At 42.7% G+C, this 15,970-nt stretch overlaps 2 protein-coding genes across 3 annotated transcripts in view; one reads left to right on the top strand and one right to left on the bottom strand.

Moving 5' to 3' along the window:
- appl2 (adaptor protein, phosphotyrosine interaction, PH domain and leucine zipper containing 2) overlaps nt 1–15,970 on the bottom strand; it is a 207,841-nt gene that overhangs the window by 121,766 nt on the left and 70,105 nt on the right. The window lies entirely within an intron of this gene.
- The window catches only part of plxnb2b (plexin b2b), an 84,656-nt gene that overhangs the window by 36,789 nt on the left and 31,897 nt on the right, over nt 1–15,970 (top strand). For both annotated transcript variants that reach the window (XM_072386215.1, XM_072386216.1), the window contains exons 2-9: nt 9,684–10,816; nt 10,981–11,169; nt 11,288–11,413; nt 12,573–12,673; nt 13,848–13,974; nt 14,539–14,698; nt 15,161–15,272; nt 15,804–15,915. In XM_072386215.1, coding sequence (XP_072242316.1) covers nt 9,686–10,816; nt 10,981–11,169; nt 11,288–11,413; nt 12,573–12,673; nt 13,848–13,974; nt 14,539–14,698; nt 15,161–15,272; nt 15,804–15,915 — 2,058 coding nt within the window. In that variant the 5' untranslated portion in view covers nt 9,684–9,685. The remainder of the gene's footprint in view (nt 1–9,683; nt 10,817–10,980; nt 11,170–11,287; nt 11,414–12,572; nt 12,674–13,847; nt 13,975–14,538; nt 14,699–15,160; nt 15,273–15,803; nt 15,916–15,970) is intronic.

Genomic DNA, 15,970 nt, shown 5'->3' with positions numbered 1-15,970 from the left:
AGAACCCAAGACAGCAGATTGATCTATGACAAGGCCCTCTTTCTTTTTTTTTTTTCTTCATGCTGCCTACTGTAAAGGTTTCCTCTCATTTCCTCTTCGTCTTCTGGTCTCCAACACCCTTCTGTCTTCTTCTTCTTTCCCTCTTCTCCCGTCCTCCATCTTCATGTCTGTCCGGCCATCTCATTTAAGGCGGTGACATTTGATGTGAAGTGGCGCGAGGCCGACAGCTTACAGCCACTGACTCGTAAAAACACACATGCGCACGGAGGACTCCATGTGGAGGGAAAGGTCAGGCCTACTCTCCGAAGGCCTAATCACCCACTCTCATTGAGTGGCTTGCTCGCTCGGTCACACTTGATTTTTTTTTGTGTGTGTGTGTGAGAGAGTAATGCTATCAGGGGTGTGACGTGGTTTATATAGGCATACGACTGAGTGTGAGTGGGATAGATTGCAGCTTGAGAGCAGTGATTTGTGTGGGAACGTGTGCTCATCAGAAAATGTGCATTTCCAGAGTTGTGAGCATGCAATTAGCAGTTGACCGCCTTAGGTCAGGTGACAGACTCATCGAAATGTGCATACAATCACATAGACGATCCTCCTGCCCCAAACATGTGGTGTAATCAGCAGCCCTGTCGGGGGAACCGTGCAACTGTAACAGGCTCATTAGCTTCTCCCTGAGCCTTTTTTAAAGAGGGGATCGGCTAAGAGAGTGGGCCACACTTGTCTCTACGCCCTCTTAATGCAGCCTTTTTTTTTTCTTTTTCCCCAACTCTGTTTTGCAGTAAGTGATTTTGCACATGTGATCATGTTTATTCATACCCTCTCCTCCCTCATGTTTCTGTTTCTTATTCCCTCATTAGAGGACCTTCTGCGTTGCCCATCGCTTAGAGCAGTCAAAGCAGAGCAGGGTGACAGGGATTAAGTATTAAAGAGCCTCAGCTGCTTTGGGGCTCCTGTAGCTCAGCGTTCGGCCACCAAGGTCTGATAATGGTGTTTGTTTAACCATTAGTCAGCCCCTGCTTAGCAGCTCTCTCCCCTTCGGCAACAGCAACACTGATAGATGATGGATGAAGATTACAAGGATCGCCGGATTGAGTGTTGTGGAGTGGTTTCGCTGACATCGGGAACATTTGTTGGATCTGTCTTTTGCCAAGGAGAAGCAGGCAATTTAAGCAAATGTTGGTTTTCATTAATATTTGTGAGAGAAGTTGAAAATTAGACGGTGCTCTTGTGTTATGAGTTTCGTGTCGAGGCACACACACGATTATTACAGTCAACTCTTCCTATGATTAGTTCGCTTCGTCCGACTAATTAAAAAGTGGCCCAGTCTATTCCTTTCATCTCCACCAGCGGAAAGTACTACTTCTCGCTGAAAGCTATTTAATTTTAGAAGGTATTTTTTTTAAAGCTAATTTAGACATTACCTTTTGAGCGGGAAGCGTGACCTTTTCTCCATATGCCGAGGAGAGCTGGCTAATCTTCGGGCCATTACTGATGACTATGAGTCATTACAAAAAGCTGGAAACTTACTGGGACTTAGCATTGTCATGATGGGGATATAAACTATGTCACCAAGCACACTCTGACTCATCTTGACAAGTGACGGGCACCTGCCAGCTCGCACAATAGAGCTATTGAAACTCCCGTCAGTGAAGTATGCGATTGTCCTCCCTCAGTTCCTGTCCTCCCTCCCGTCTAATCTTCCTTCTTCCCTCCACTCACTACAATATCTGCTCTGTGCATACACCACAAGAGCTTAAAGGAAGATTTTTTTTTATTTTTTAATAGGAGGAATGCATATTTTTTTCCTGTCAGAGAGTGAGATGAGAAGATGGCATCAAACTTGCCCAAAGGGAAAAACAGCTAATGGAGCAGTGGACACTGTTAAATTGACATGGGGCTCAGCGGGACTCAGGTGATGGAACCATTTGTCAGACACCTGCTTTCACTGTGCACAGTCATCCTTTGCTTTTGTTTTAGTGCCATGGTTTGCTCCCCCCCCCCCCCCAGTAACACCGTGGTAGATGCATAACTGAAAGAACCCCACACAGGAAATGCAACTGTACCTTGACAAAAAGGCACCTCTCATTGCAGAGTGGTTTTAATGACATCATCCTGAATCTGGCTAAAACTGAAACGCAGAGTAACTTCTATAAATCTAAATAGATTGGTTTCTGATGCTCTGCGTTTTGCTGTCAAATTCTGACACATTTGAACCAAGAAGCGAAGCTTTCAGTCTTTTTACCATGATGTCAGCTTACACAGATGAACCCATTCAGACGACAAGCAGCAGCATCTTCTACAAATTATGTTAACTGGGAAATGCTGCAAAAATAAAGTGTGGTTGGGGGAAAAAGAAATCTGAGATATGGTCTTACTGAATAGGGAAAAATTGATCAGCTTACTTCACTGGATTTTGAAATAACCGAATTTCATTCAGAGGGAGTCTGTGTTTATGCTAAACTGCATGCAGTGACTCCAGCTGTACACAGAGGATTCATATCGCTCATCTCATCCTACTGTTGGAAGGAAAACAAACAGACATATTGCACAAGGCATAAGTGTTCATTCCTTAAAGTCGAAGCCACTAAGAGTGCATAACAGTGAGGTCCTCATGTTCACCATTACCAAGATTTCATGTCAGATTCTGTAAGAGAGCAGGGGAGCAGTTGGTCACTGTAAGATCAGTATTCCCCTTGAAACCAAATGAAAACTGGGCACTGAGACTAAACCACATTACAAGATACCTTCATGGCTCATTGGCATTTATGCTGGTGAAGTGAAATCATTATAACCAATAAGGTGTGTAATGGATTCCTTCCCAGCAGTCAGTCTGCCTGCCTGACTTCTTAATTGTCACTGCTGTGTGTTGGAACTTGAGTGTGTGCTGTATGTAAGTCTGGGATGGTGAGCAGGGGAGCGCCTCAGGGTGGTGTATGGATTAAGGAAGCTGCCCTTCAACCAGAGAAAGCAGGAACTTAAGTTTTTGTGTGTTTGAGAAGGTTACCAACCTGGTGAAATTCCCTTGAGCAAAACACTGTGCTTTTACCTTTTTTTAAAAGGGGAATAAAAAAGTCTTTAAAGGAACAAGGGGGGGGGGATTCCTTATACTGGTCGCTGTGTGTCAAAAAGAGTTGATGGGTATCGGCTTCTTAAGTCATTCATAAAACAAAACCTCACGGGTTTGGCATGTTATGGATCAAAAGATTAATCCATTATTTTAAAAAGAATCTTCATACTGATTTGATTTATATCTTGGTGTGCAGTTTTCATATGTTGTGAGAGAGCTGGAGCTCAAATGAAGATTTGTTAGTGAGTTAAGTAGATGAGCTTGTGTATGTCTGCCTGCCCCCAATAACTGTTTGTCTGTATTATAGCAACCGTCTGGATGCGGCGGCGATGCTGGTAGGAGGATGCATTGGCTCCTGAAAGTAGCTCTTCTTTGCCAGGCCAGTCTGTATAATCAGGTTTCCCACATCCGCCAGCTGTGTCCACAAAGCAAACAGCCACTCTGTCCCGCTGGAGAGCGACAACATCCAGCCAGGGGGGTGGGGTGGGGAGCCCCGTTAGCAGCGGGAGATTAGCTCAAGCTGTTGCTGCCCAGACCGAGAGAGGTTGCATTTGTGTGTGTTTGAGAGTCAAACAGAGATTTAGAGATTACAGGAGACATAGAGGTCGGCTGCTGAGGAAAGGTACGAGGCAGGAAAAGTATAGTAGCGAGTTTGTTTGTGTATCAGTGCACATTTAAATCTGTGCTCTCCTCAAGTAGTTTGTGTCTCCGAGCCTGTGGTTTTGTACTCTTGCTGCTCGAGTGTCCAGCTGGCAGAGGGGAGATAGCAGGAGCCTTGAAAATGGTGACGGAGCGGTAAACATGCACACAAACAGTCCATCAGTCCTAATGAGGAAAAGTGCTGTGTCTAAAAGGGTGGTGTGTGTGTGTGTGTGAGTGCGTGGATTTTGCTCACGCTTCCTGACTTGCGGTCGTATATCACCACAGGCAAACATTCAGTACACTAGAGGGCATGTAGACAAACAAGCAAGCAAATACAAGTGAGAACTGGGACACGCGGTCTAAAAGGGGAGCGCGGTGTGATCCACACTTCTTGGGTCACAGGCCATCTTTAAAGATGTTAGCATATTTAGGCCAGAGCAGCTGGATTCCACTAAAATGGACCAGGCCCATCAATCCCTCGCCTGTGCCTGGTGCCCTGAATACAATGGCTGGGCTGGCTGCTTTGGGGAGCGAGGTTCTCCCAGTCAGTCAAATTGAAATAAATTAACTGCCAGTCCTGACGACAGGGTAATTGTTCATATGGAAATTGGATTGCCATTGTCACACCAGCCTCCTATTGGAACTCGTGAAACGATCTTACTGTAAGGATGAGACGAGTGTTTGCAAGTTTTAGAAAAAAAAAAGAGGAAAAAAGAGCCAGATGGAAGACGTCCTGTGAAAGAAATTGCTCTCTAAACCTCCCCATATCCATGCTTCATCTTTAACAATGCATCTTGTTTTTCCCCATCTTTCCCGTGATGGTGGCAGGAAAATAAAAGGCAAAGATCTACCCCTGGCTTGCAGCTCCTTGTTGTGTCTCTGAACCCGGTTGCTGTGTAGCTTGTACTTAATTTATCAGGCTTTTTCAGCATCCTACATGCGTAATGGTTTGATGTGCTTTAGAGCAGTAACCCCTCACCGACCTCTCCATCCACTCCAAGGCTGAGGCCTCTGGGTACAGGCAAGTAATTTAATTGCATATCTCTTTCATCATTGCATATTGGTGAAAGCAGTTCCACCCCTCATACCCCCCCACACACATCAATGTCACAGCTGTCATCTATCGAAGCCAGCTCTCTTGTAAAGAAAGTGCTGAATATGAATGATCCCAATATGTGGTTGGGTTTCCTATTATGTTTTCGGTGTAGGGTGTCTGTTACTTATTTATTTATTTATTATATCAGTTATCTTTCCGTATCTGTTTTAATGAGCGAGAAGAGCACTCATGCTGGTTCTAAACTTGCCAGGTCAGCAGTTGCAGAACTGTGTGCGTGTGTGATTTAATCATAACGCCCCCTCCCTTTTCTAATTTTCCCCTTCCTTCTCTCTGATCTTCTGCTCCCCTCACACAGCCCCACTTGCCAGCTTCCTCCCAGCGAGAGGATTGACCGACAGGCATGTGGACTGACGTGCTGTGTTTTAGTGCCCCTGGGTCAGAGAAAAACAGCATGGCAGGTTTAGGAGAAGCGTGTCTCTGTGTGGTCGGAGTGGGATTACCTCGTCAGCACTCTAAGCTGAGCGGGTGCATTTACTGATATGTGCACATGTGCTACAAAGCCTGCGTGATTCTGTGTGCGTTTGTATGCACTGCCGTTTTTTCAATTATCTGTCATTTTCCTCTGAGAGCTGCCTCTCTTGTCCAGACATGTCCTAACTTGCAGTGAGAGGCAAAAAGAGATCGTTGTACATGTCAGAAAAAGGTGCGCCAACAAAGAAACGCACCTTGAAGTGTTTCACGCAAGCCTGTGCATGTAGTATCTCAACAGATTGTCCTTTGATATTTTCCCTCCAACCAAAGAAACAAACTCCAGACAGAAATGACATCAATCCTCAGATAATAAGGCAGTGGTGTGCAAAACTTGGTTTATACAAGCGCAGTTTTGCTGTCAGCCCTCAGCTATATTCATAAAAGTACTTCACACCTTACTTTAAGGTTCACAAAGAGATTTCTGACTGGTCTGTGTGACCATTTTAATTGTGCTCCTGGATTTGTGTTGAAATTTCAACTCGACACTCTGACACTTTGCTCGGGCCCCTTGATGTTCTATTATATTTCGCTGGGTAGGCTTTGGTCTGATTTTCTTTCAGTGAGGAGCTTTGCACTATACCACCATCTTTACCCAACTTAAATGAACCAACCAGTGAGTGAGAAGAAAAAAAGGTCTCTGTCTGAGACACTTAAATGAACACGCTTATTAGTATTCAGAATTTTGGTAATGAGGACGAGGTAGTCTCAACAAAGTCATACAGACAGCCTGTTATCCAGCATTAAATCATACCTTCATAAAGATTAGTGCTCAATCTGACTTTACACTGGGCGTTAGTGTTATTTTTGTCACATCCACATTTGTATCTTTTGAAGGGGCTGAATGGAAAGTGAATGACAGTTTAGTACTAAAACTGAGTTCAAACTAATGCTGTCTAATACAGCAATGCTTCAAATAAATCTTGTCATCGTGATGGTTATGACGCTATGTGTAACCTAGCTAATGAACTGTTAATTGAGTGTGAGCGTTAGCTACCCTATTAGTGTTTCCATGGTAGCACTTAATGGAAGATTCAGATCAATGGCAAGGATCAGAAAAACAAGAGCATGGCTGTTGATTTGCAAAGAGAAGAAGTATTGTACTGTATCATCGGTTCTGTCATCGTTTGTGTTTTTATTTATTATTTAGTCTTTCAAGATGGTGTGAAAAGGTGTGCGCGATGGTGTTTGGTAAACCTTAAGCAAGTCTGACATGAGAATACAGTGGTAATGAGACAAAGAAGTGGAAAACAAAATCAAATTACCAAATAATTAACATATTTAAGGTATCATGGCTCAAGAGCCACCTGTTTGCAGCATTCATCACATGCTATCTTATATGTGGGTCTTTATGTGTGTGTATATATAAGGAGCAAGCTTATGTTTCTCCTCCAAAGAGGATTGATTTAGGATAATCAGTTCAGTTTAACGATGTGCATTTTTTTTCTTATCAGTATAGCTATAATGTAAAAAGAGATTGGGTGAGAGACCTAATTTAGGGTTCGTTCAGCACTAGCATTCAGCTGTCGCAATTCAACAATTGTGTCTTTCACTGGATCACATTTTTCATATGTGGCAGCTTCATTTGCGCATGATGTGTTTCATTATTATTTATTCCAGGCCATTGGAGGCTTCATTAGCTGGAGGCTGATGTGGCATGCAGCCTCTAAATTTAGCTGCTTTTTATTTATTCAGAATAGCCACGTGTTGCATATTAGGGCCCAGTTACCACGTAGCCTCTCGGCAGCTCTCGGGATATGTTGAGAAAACGGGTGGGATGGTGTGGGGGAGAAATGCGTCTCATGCCACCTGTGTCACCCCCGCTTAGACGACCGTTTCCTCAGCTCTCCGAAGCCTCCTGAATCACAGCGTTCAGGAAGGCACACATCCTGGGCAAGGGGCTCCTTCGAAATATGTTAAGAAATTGGTTTTGTACTGACTCTTACAGCAGAATCTAAGCAGAGTTTGTGCAACTCCTTTTTTGCTGATTGGGGGGCATAGAATTTGCACGATAAGCACAGGGGCTCTTTGAAGTCGTCAGGGCAACAGGAGATTTCACCCAGAGTCAGAATCTTAATTTGGAAATTAATAGAATTAAGTATTTTTGTCACAGAAATCAACAATCAATCCTTTTTCTGATGAAAGTTGATGATATGCCATCGCACCGAGTGTTAAGGCATAAACTCTAGCTTTGTGATCATAAATATAGTAAAAAAAAGTTTGATTGAAGGAAATGACAGCTGTTAAACTTTTGAAACTATTTTTTTTTTTTTTTTTTGTCAAAAAAGCTACTGTAGGTTTGAATACTGTACAGTGGACCTACTGATGAAGTTAAAAAGGTAGAATTTTCTAAGAAACGGGAAAAAAACTTCACATCGGAGCTCGTGTGACATGTCAGTCCCGCCTGGATCTGTCTAAGGCTCATTTCTGAAGAGCAAACTTTGATGCACCAAAGCAGCTCACAGAGGTGTTTCACTCAATTTTTCAGATTTTTTTTTTTTAAGTGCACATTTTTTTGCACATTTCCTAAGAACATTTCTGACACCTCTCTTTGTCAGTGCCAGGTGGCTCTGTTTTACTTATCTTGCCAACATTTCGTCGCTGCGAGGATGTTTTGCAGCTCGTGCAGTTTTTGTGCTGCTTCCCTGAAAACCCTGGCAATAAGAAAGTTATTGTTGTCTCTTCGAGCTGAGGCAGGCTTATGATTGCCAGTCAAAAATGTCTTTTGAAATTGAAGTTTTGTCTCTTTGAAGTTGAAGATATCGTTCGTGTGTTTCCATCATTCAGCCCACTCTATGGTGTGTAACCTCGAGATTTTTTTTTATCATTTTTTTTGTCTGTCTACTCCTCTTAAGCAAATCTTGACAGAACTGCCCCACCTTCTTAATTAAATCTGTAAAAACCCACTACGCACATTTCTGTCCTGAGTAAGCAGCGATGGGGATTTTATTGCACCATTTCAATTTTAATGGAAAATTTAAGGCTGTGAATTGAAAAGGGCATGATACATTTTATGCAGGGAAATTGCCTGAGGTGTGGGAGTGGGATTGAGGTAATAAATGGAAAGAAAAATAAAATCAAGTAATGGTCAATTAAATGCAAATGAGTGTTTCTGGTGAAATTAACAGTATCCCCTCCCCTGGGTGACTGTCTAATCAGTGGTGTCCCCACTTAGTCCAGTAACCAAAGGCAGGTTGATGTAATAAAACGCAGCTTTGGCAGTTTTCCTCAGGGGGCTCAGATTTGTTTGCAAGATGTGCCGATGGATTTGACTGGAAAGGTGAAATGAAAAGGAGTTTTCTGCTCAAGAGTGCGTAAGTTCAAAACCACATTCAGACGTACATGAACATTTGTTGTGTGGGCAATAGCTGCTGTAAAACCACCTGCAGTTCCATATTTACCACAGCAGTGAGCGAGGCACCTGCTGTTTGCCAGTACATGATGCTGTCTGTACAGTACGAGGATCATGTTTCCTGAGACAAAAAACTGTGTTCTTCCTCAACACATTGTGTTGGGAGGTGTTGTCGAAGGGGAAGGGTGGGGGGGGGGGGGGGGGGAGCAAAGTGCAAATGAAGCTGGAGCAGATCCAAGCTTTTTAAAAAGGCTTTTACTGTGTTTGGGTTTGAGATCTAGCTCTTGGCCTCAATCTCTCTTTACCCCTACACAGAGCAGTTTTATTTTCTCACCAGTGATCATTTCTGATACCAAGTCAATTAAATCCAAAATAACATGCCCTTTATATAACTAGGGCACGGAGTTGAGTCACACGCAAACACCTACCATGCACAATGTTACCTTGTTTTTAAATGGTTTTACCCTAGTAATGAATTCTATAAATATCATGAAATAACTCTAAAGGATCAATTCACCCAAATTAATCTTGTTGGTACTTTAGATACTCTTGTTTATAATCATGGAATTAGTTTGGATTGAAGAGAAGATTGATATTACTGTAAAATCTGTTAATGTAATTGGAACCAAAGCTGTGGAACTGACCTTAGTTTAGCCTGGAAAAGAATGAACTTCAAATTAATTTCTAGTTTTTTTATTTTGCTTGATGCGCAACTATCATTATCTCTGGGTCTGTGTAGCAATTGTCCTTAAAGATTTTCCTTAAACCCAGTTTAGAAATTAGCGTCTGCTCCTCCCTCTTTGAAAGCAGACTTGTTGCTCAGAATGACCAAAAACAAAAAAATTCAAACCAATTTTAAGAGACCTTTACATCACCTTTAGATTTCATAGACTTTGTATTGTAATGATGTGTTGGGGTTATGTTAACCACATACCTACTGTGGAAGACTGGTGTTTCTGACAGTCAGAGTGCCTTTAAATGTGCATTAAGCTTCATTAATAATAAAAGGCCTCCTCTTTTTCTGTTCCCTCCAGAGATGGCAAGCTGGGTCTCCCTCCTCCTATTACTCTTTTGGCAGTCGGAATCACAAGCCCAGGTGGAGAGCAGCAACATCCCCATTGTGGAGTTTACCTCCAAGACGCCCATTAACAATGTTGTCCAGGACCCACAGACAGGCCGAATATACCTGGGAGCAGTCAACACCATCTACCAGCTTGGATCATCACTTAAACTTGAGGCCCGTGCTGAGACGGGCCCCAAAGAAGATGCCAGGACCTGTACGCCTCCTGCTTCAGCCTGCCAAGACACAAAGCCCATGCCTAACCTCAACAAGCTTCTGCTGGTTCATTCCTCCAATAACTCCCTTATTGTCTGCGGTAGTCGATACAGAGGCATTTGCTCCCTCCTCAACCTGTCTAATGTGGAACAGCAGCTGTATTACAGTGACAGTAAAGGAGAGAGGACTTATGTTGCTAGTATAGAAGACAATGTGAATGTTGTGGGTGTCATGTCTACCTACAAGAAAGATGTAAATATCACCTTCAGTGTTTTTGTTGTTGGGAAGGGCTATGGAAGCCTGGACAGTACAAAACTCATCAGCACACGAATCCTCCGGGACTTCCAGGATTGGGTGGTGTTCGAAAGCATCATTGAGGCTTCAACAGTACAGACGACACCATTTGTTCCCAAGTACTTGCACGACTTCCGGCACGCCTTCAAAGAGGACGGCTTCGTTTATTTCCTCTTTTCTCGGACTCTCGACGGTTCAGATAACAAAAACCTGACGTTTGTGTCCCGTCTTTGCGAGGACGATCCCCATTACTATTCGCACACAGAGCTTCAGTTAAACTGCGGGCCGAATAACAAATACAACAAAGTTCAAGCTGCTTATGTGGCGTCGCCGGGAAAAGAGCTGGCTCGTGTCATGACTGCATCGGGTAAGCATGGGACTGTTACGTACTTGAATAAAGTCCTGTTCATGGTGGCAAGTTCCGACGAGGAAGACGACAGATCTGCTCTCTGCATGTACCCCCTCAACTCCATCAATGAGCGGCTGGTGGATATCATCAGTGCATGCTACAGTGAAAATGGAAAGATTTCCGGGTTTCCTGCTGTGGATATCCCCTACTCGTCCAAAACTGAAGAATTCTGTGCATCAAGAATTTCAGTAAGTGCATCCTTCTTTCAGGTTTTCAGAGTTGTGCATTGATTAAAGAGGCCGTATTATGTTGTGTTGGTTTGTCCTGTCCTTCGTTGGGTTTAGTTCCTTCATGGCCACCATGTTTAAAAGGAACAAATCATCATCCCTAAGTGCAATCTTTTCTCTTATAGAAGGACACATTACAAACCTTCAAGTGTGGTGCAGACTTTCTGCCGTCCCCTCTGGCAAGCAAGCCACGATTTGCCTTAAAGGCAGATGCAGAGTGGACCACTTCAAGCCTTCTGACCAGTGTGGCTGTCGCTGTGGAGAATGACCATACCATCGCCTTCTTGGGAAACAACCAGGGAGACGTGTTCAAGGTGGAGTTCACCTGTTGTTTCTCTCTGCTTTTCCTTTCCTTTGAACTTTAACCAGAGGGAAATGTTGTCGGGTTAATTGAAAACCCTCATGTCTGACAGTGTAACTCTTTTTGTTCAGGTACACCTCGCCGTGACTGCAGATCAGTACAGCAAGGCTCCCGGTGACACCATTGTGGAGAGGGTCAACAAGAACCTTTTCTTTGACCTCAGCCACAGCCACCTCTACATTACCACGGAGAAAAAGGTGTGTTTGTCTGGGCTGCTGTGTTACGCATCATATGCACGTCAGCAGCACTCGAAGCTAGAGACACTGTCTCTGCAGTTACCTGAAAAAAGATGCCAAGTCTGAAAAAGATTTTAAGTGGAGTTAAGTGAACACTTAATTAGATCATCGGTTATTGAGAATTTGACCTCAGTGACTAGTGAAGTCTGTCTTTTACTGAAGCTGAGATATTTTCTTGAATGAATCAATACAATGAATCGATGAATTCTGTTAATACATTGTTAAATAAATTTGTTTTGCATCAGACATCTGAGACTGCAAGCTCTGGGATATTTTAAAATGTAGAAGTGCTGATTTCTGTCAGTTTAGTTCCAATATTATATCGTTGTACACTGTGGTTATGGCTGCAGATTAATGTTGCCTTTGGTTAACATACAACTGTGCCATATGTAGCTTGATACTGAATTGTGATTTCATCTCACTCTACTTATTCAGTCTTTTTGGACAAGTCTAACATCTGAAAGATGGTGGGTTAAAAGGTTGGCTTGTATTGGATCAAAACTGGTTTGAATGATGTCATGTTCCACTGCGTTGGAGATGAATGCGTTTCTAGCTCTGCCAAGCTCAGTCAAAAGCAGAGTCGAACGCCAACTCTCTTACAGGCCTCCCCTGGAAGGCATTCACAGTGTTAAATAGTTGTATGAAGATTGATAAAAAAGAAATCAAGAGAGCACCTTGGCTTCTTTCTCACATCCGAATATATAGCTGGCCAGTCACAGCATGGATTGATACAACTTCTTTAAAAGCTTAACGTGTCTGTTGAGATTGCTTGAATAAAAACCAACATACAGGCTTTTCAGATGCAGTTAACAGTCTGGTGAGAAATTAGTTTGAAGCTTAGCTAAATTTGGAAGCAACATCTAATGGAAAGACTCATGTTAGTGAGTAGTCATTTAATACCTCTGGAAAGTACACATTTAGTATTTGTTCCTTGCATTTATTTATTTATTTTCTGTAATCGAACATGACCTGTGCATCGAAAAGACTTGTTTTGTTCCTGCTCTGCACCCCCCGAACAAGCCAAGAGGCATTTCTAGCTGTATCTTAAATGCCTCCTGTTTTGTGCGGTGTCTCCCCTAAGGTGCATTGTTTGATGGTATTCCGTGTTGTAATCCTCCAGATCACCAAGGTGCCGGTGCAGACGTGCCTCCAAAAGGATGACTGCCAATCATGCACGGCACTGAGGGATCCTTACTGTGGCTGGTGTGTCCTGGAGGGCAGGTGAGGAGTTCTCTATCTCTCTCTGTATCTCACACACACACACACAGATGAAGGCACTTACCAATACATATGCACACCAACAGACCAACACAAACACCCACGCATGCAATTCTGTCTCTATAACACAGCGGGGTATGTGTTCAGTGTTTTATTTCAGACACTTTTAGTACCTCTCTGTGTTTATATTCCACCTCCTGTTGTCCATGCAGGCGTAAGGAATTAAAGCTGCTTGTCAGCCTCATGCAGCGAGGTCAGACCACAATTTACTCTCATCAGCCTATATTTATCAGGGTCTTGAGAGTAGAAAGGTGTGAATCTACGAAGTACTTTACAGGGTCATGATCAGGGACAGAGATGGAAATCTGCTCACGGTACTGAGGCACTCTACTTGAACAGAGTGTGTGATCAGTAAAAAAAACAGCACCCACAATGATAATTAAGTCAAAATATGTGATTGTTTGTTTAGCTTTTAAATGTTCTGTTCCTGCAATTTACAAAACTTTAAACATCTTTGGGTTTTGGACCATTTTTTGACATAATACACGAGACTTTTGGGCAACCGGAAAGTTTGGACGTGACGCAAAAATGCAAATAATAATTGAGTGACGAAAACTGTTGTGTCAGCCGGTACCAGATCAAGCTTACACACAACATTTTGAAGATGCCAACTACAGCTACCATACTGATTAGTCAGTTAGATGTTGTTTGCAACACAACAGATGTAAGTCTGGGTCTGACTGAGGGTGAAACATGTATGACTGCGTCCTCCTGAGCTGAATTTGAGGTTTCCTCTCACCAGTTCACGCAATGAACTAATCCAGCTGACATGGAATCTTAAACCGACTTAAAGCACTGACTTGCTAGTCAACCCAGTCCAAGCAGCTGCGGTGGGAGGTTTACAATTAAGATCTGGAATTTTCCAGCACCTTCTCAGGAGGTTAAAATTAATGTTAAAGAAAACATTTGATTGTTTTATAGAAAGTCTGTGTACATCAAAATAGAAATAAGGTAAACTGACCATTGTAGTAGCAAATGGTTGAGTGAAGAGATGTGCTATTTTAATTTGTCAATTGGGCACTGGGTAATTATTCACAAAAACACACTGAAAATCTATCGGTAGTTCTGTTATTTGCAAAATAGTTTTTGCTCATAGTTGTTTATCCTCCATCTGAAGGTGTACCAGGAGGTCTGAGTGCCGACGGGCTGAGGAGAAGAACGGCTGGTTGTGGAGCCCCAGACAACAGTGCGTCAAGATTGTATCCTTCTATCCCCCAAACCTTTCCTGCAAAAAGACCGGCGAGGTACAGCCCTGCACTCATTCACTCTCTGTTCTCGTTCTTTCCGTCTGGTTCTGCAAAATGCAACTCCCCTTACATGCACGTCACACAAATATCAATAGTCTGCCTAATAAACTGTATACGCCGTGAGTGAGAGACCCCGAGCCCTAGAGTTTCCTGTTCTATATTGATTTGTCCAGAAAACTCCAAACTGTTTTATTATAACTTACCTGGCAGATTGTGCTCTCAGTGTGAAGATGGAGAGCCTCTCTTATGTGCTTTGCCTTTTAAGTTGTTTTTCATTTCCCTCAGTTTCTGTCTCCCATTCCATTCCTCCCTTTCTAACTCATACTTGCATTTCCATCAAAAGCACGTCTCCACCTTCTCCGCTCTCAATCAATCTCCTGTTTTTCAAAAGGAAATTGTTTCTGTTCTGTAACTTCAGTTTCACTGAGGCTTTTGAATTACACACTGAGCAGAGAAATTAACTCGAGTCCTTCTCAAGGAAATGTATAACAGGCAGAATTGTTTTCAAGAAGTATCAAAGAATGTCATTTTCTTTGTGCTTTTTTTTTTTTGTACGTTCAGATACGGATCAACATCCCTTCCCTTCCTCCTATTGGACCCTCTGACCGTCTGAAATGCAACATTAATACGGTCCAGAGTGAAGGCACCATGTTGGACACCAGTCAGATCGTTTGTGATCTGCCACAGCCGTCACTTATACCGAAAACACCCGAGGATGAAGGTTTGACCTTTCTAATCAACCCACCCTTTTCATACAAATGTATTTGGATCTCCATTAAAGCTTACACTGTGTCACTATCTGGACAAAAAATGGGTAATGGCCCAAAAGTCTGTTGTGTATTTCCGAGTCAGTTGCTTTCTGTAATTTGATTTATCGCAGACCATAACGTTACAAGATTGAGCAAAGTGGTTCTTGGATTTTTAACAAGTTTTATGACCATGCTTTATGGAAGCACCTTGTGTTAAAATGTAGTTGTAGAGGTTTTATGTTTAGGTTTAGGGCCTTCTTCCCCAAATCAAAGACTTCCCCAAAATGTTGCTTTTGTGAAAAGAGATGTTTGGTTTTTTTTTCTACTTTACTGGTTGCTCTGGACTTGGTCTTTGTCAAAGTATATATTTCCTTGCTTTGTTTTGTCTTAAGCTTTTTCAATAGATTTTAACTCTCACCTTTCTTATCCTGTAGACTTTGTCGCTGTAGCTATCAGGATTTTTGTCAATGAGACCGTGGAGCTGGCCATGCGGGAGTTCAAGTTCTACAACTGCGCTGCCACAGTGAAGAAATCTGAAAACACACCGTGAGTGGGGTTGTTATCTATCAGTTCTGCTCTGTCACTCACTGAGAATTCACAGTGACACCGAACACCGCATCAACTGACAACCTTGATGTAAATTCATCACAGAGCACGAACAGATGAGAGATCAAGGCTCTGTTTGTAAATTGTGATGCATGGTCGTTTTGAATGCACCCCTCGCATTTTCTCTCCTTTTATTACCAAGCTGAGGAAATTGGCTCAGTTTCCTTTTCATTAATCAAAAAATGAAAGTCGATCTCAACAGTTTTTTCCCCTCGTTTTTTTCCTTCATTTCTTTCACACCGAGGCATGCGTGATGAACGAGCTTTGCTTATGTGAAGTTGCAGAGATCCATTTTATTGTCAGCAACATAGATTTTTGTGCCGGACGCTCTATGATGAGTTTGCACGTTTTAAAATTTTGTCTGTATGTGCTTTTATTTATGTGTGTGAGTTCTAGAGTAATTATGTATGCTCTTACATTTTTCTTATACGAGGATTTGTTATTCAAGTCCATATCAATGTGCGCTTCCAGGTGCACGTCGTGTGTAACCAGTCCATGGGGGTGCCAGTGGAACACATATGACCACACCTGCAGCGACAAGGATGACAGCCTGACAAGTTCAAACATCATCAAACACCGTGAGGTCGGTCACCCCTAGACACAAGTCAAAGACTCGTATCCCTCATAGTGTGTGTGGG

Source organism: Leuresthes tenuis, unplaced genomic scaffold (genome assembly GCF_036924035.1).
Source record: "Leuresthes tenuis unplaced genomic scaffold, fLeuTen1.0.hap1 SCAF_5, whole genome shotgun sequence".
Lineage (NCBI taxonomy): Eukaryota > Metazoa > Chordata > Actinopteri > Atheriniformes > Atherinopsidae > Leuresthes > Leuresthes tenuis.
The sequence above is the reverse complement of the archived record's forward strand: the minus strand, read 5'-3'. Positions and strand labels throughout refer to the sequence as shown.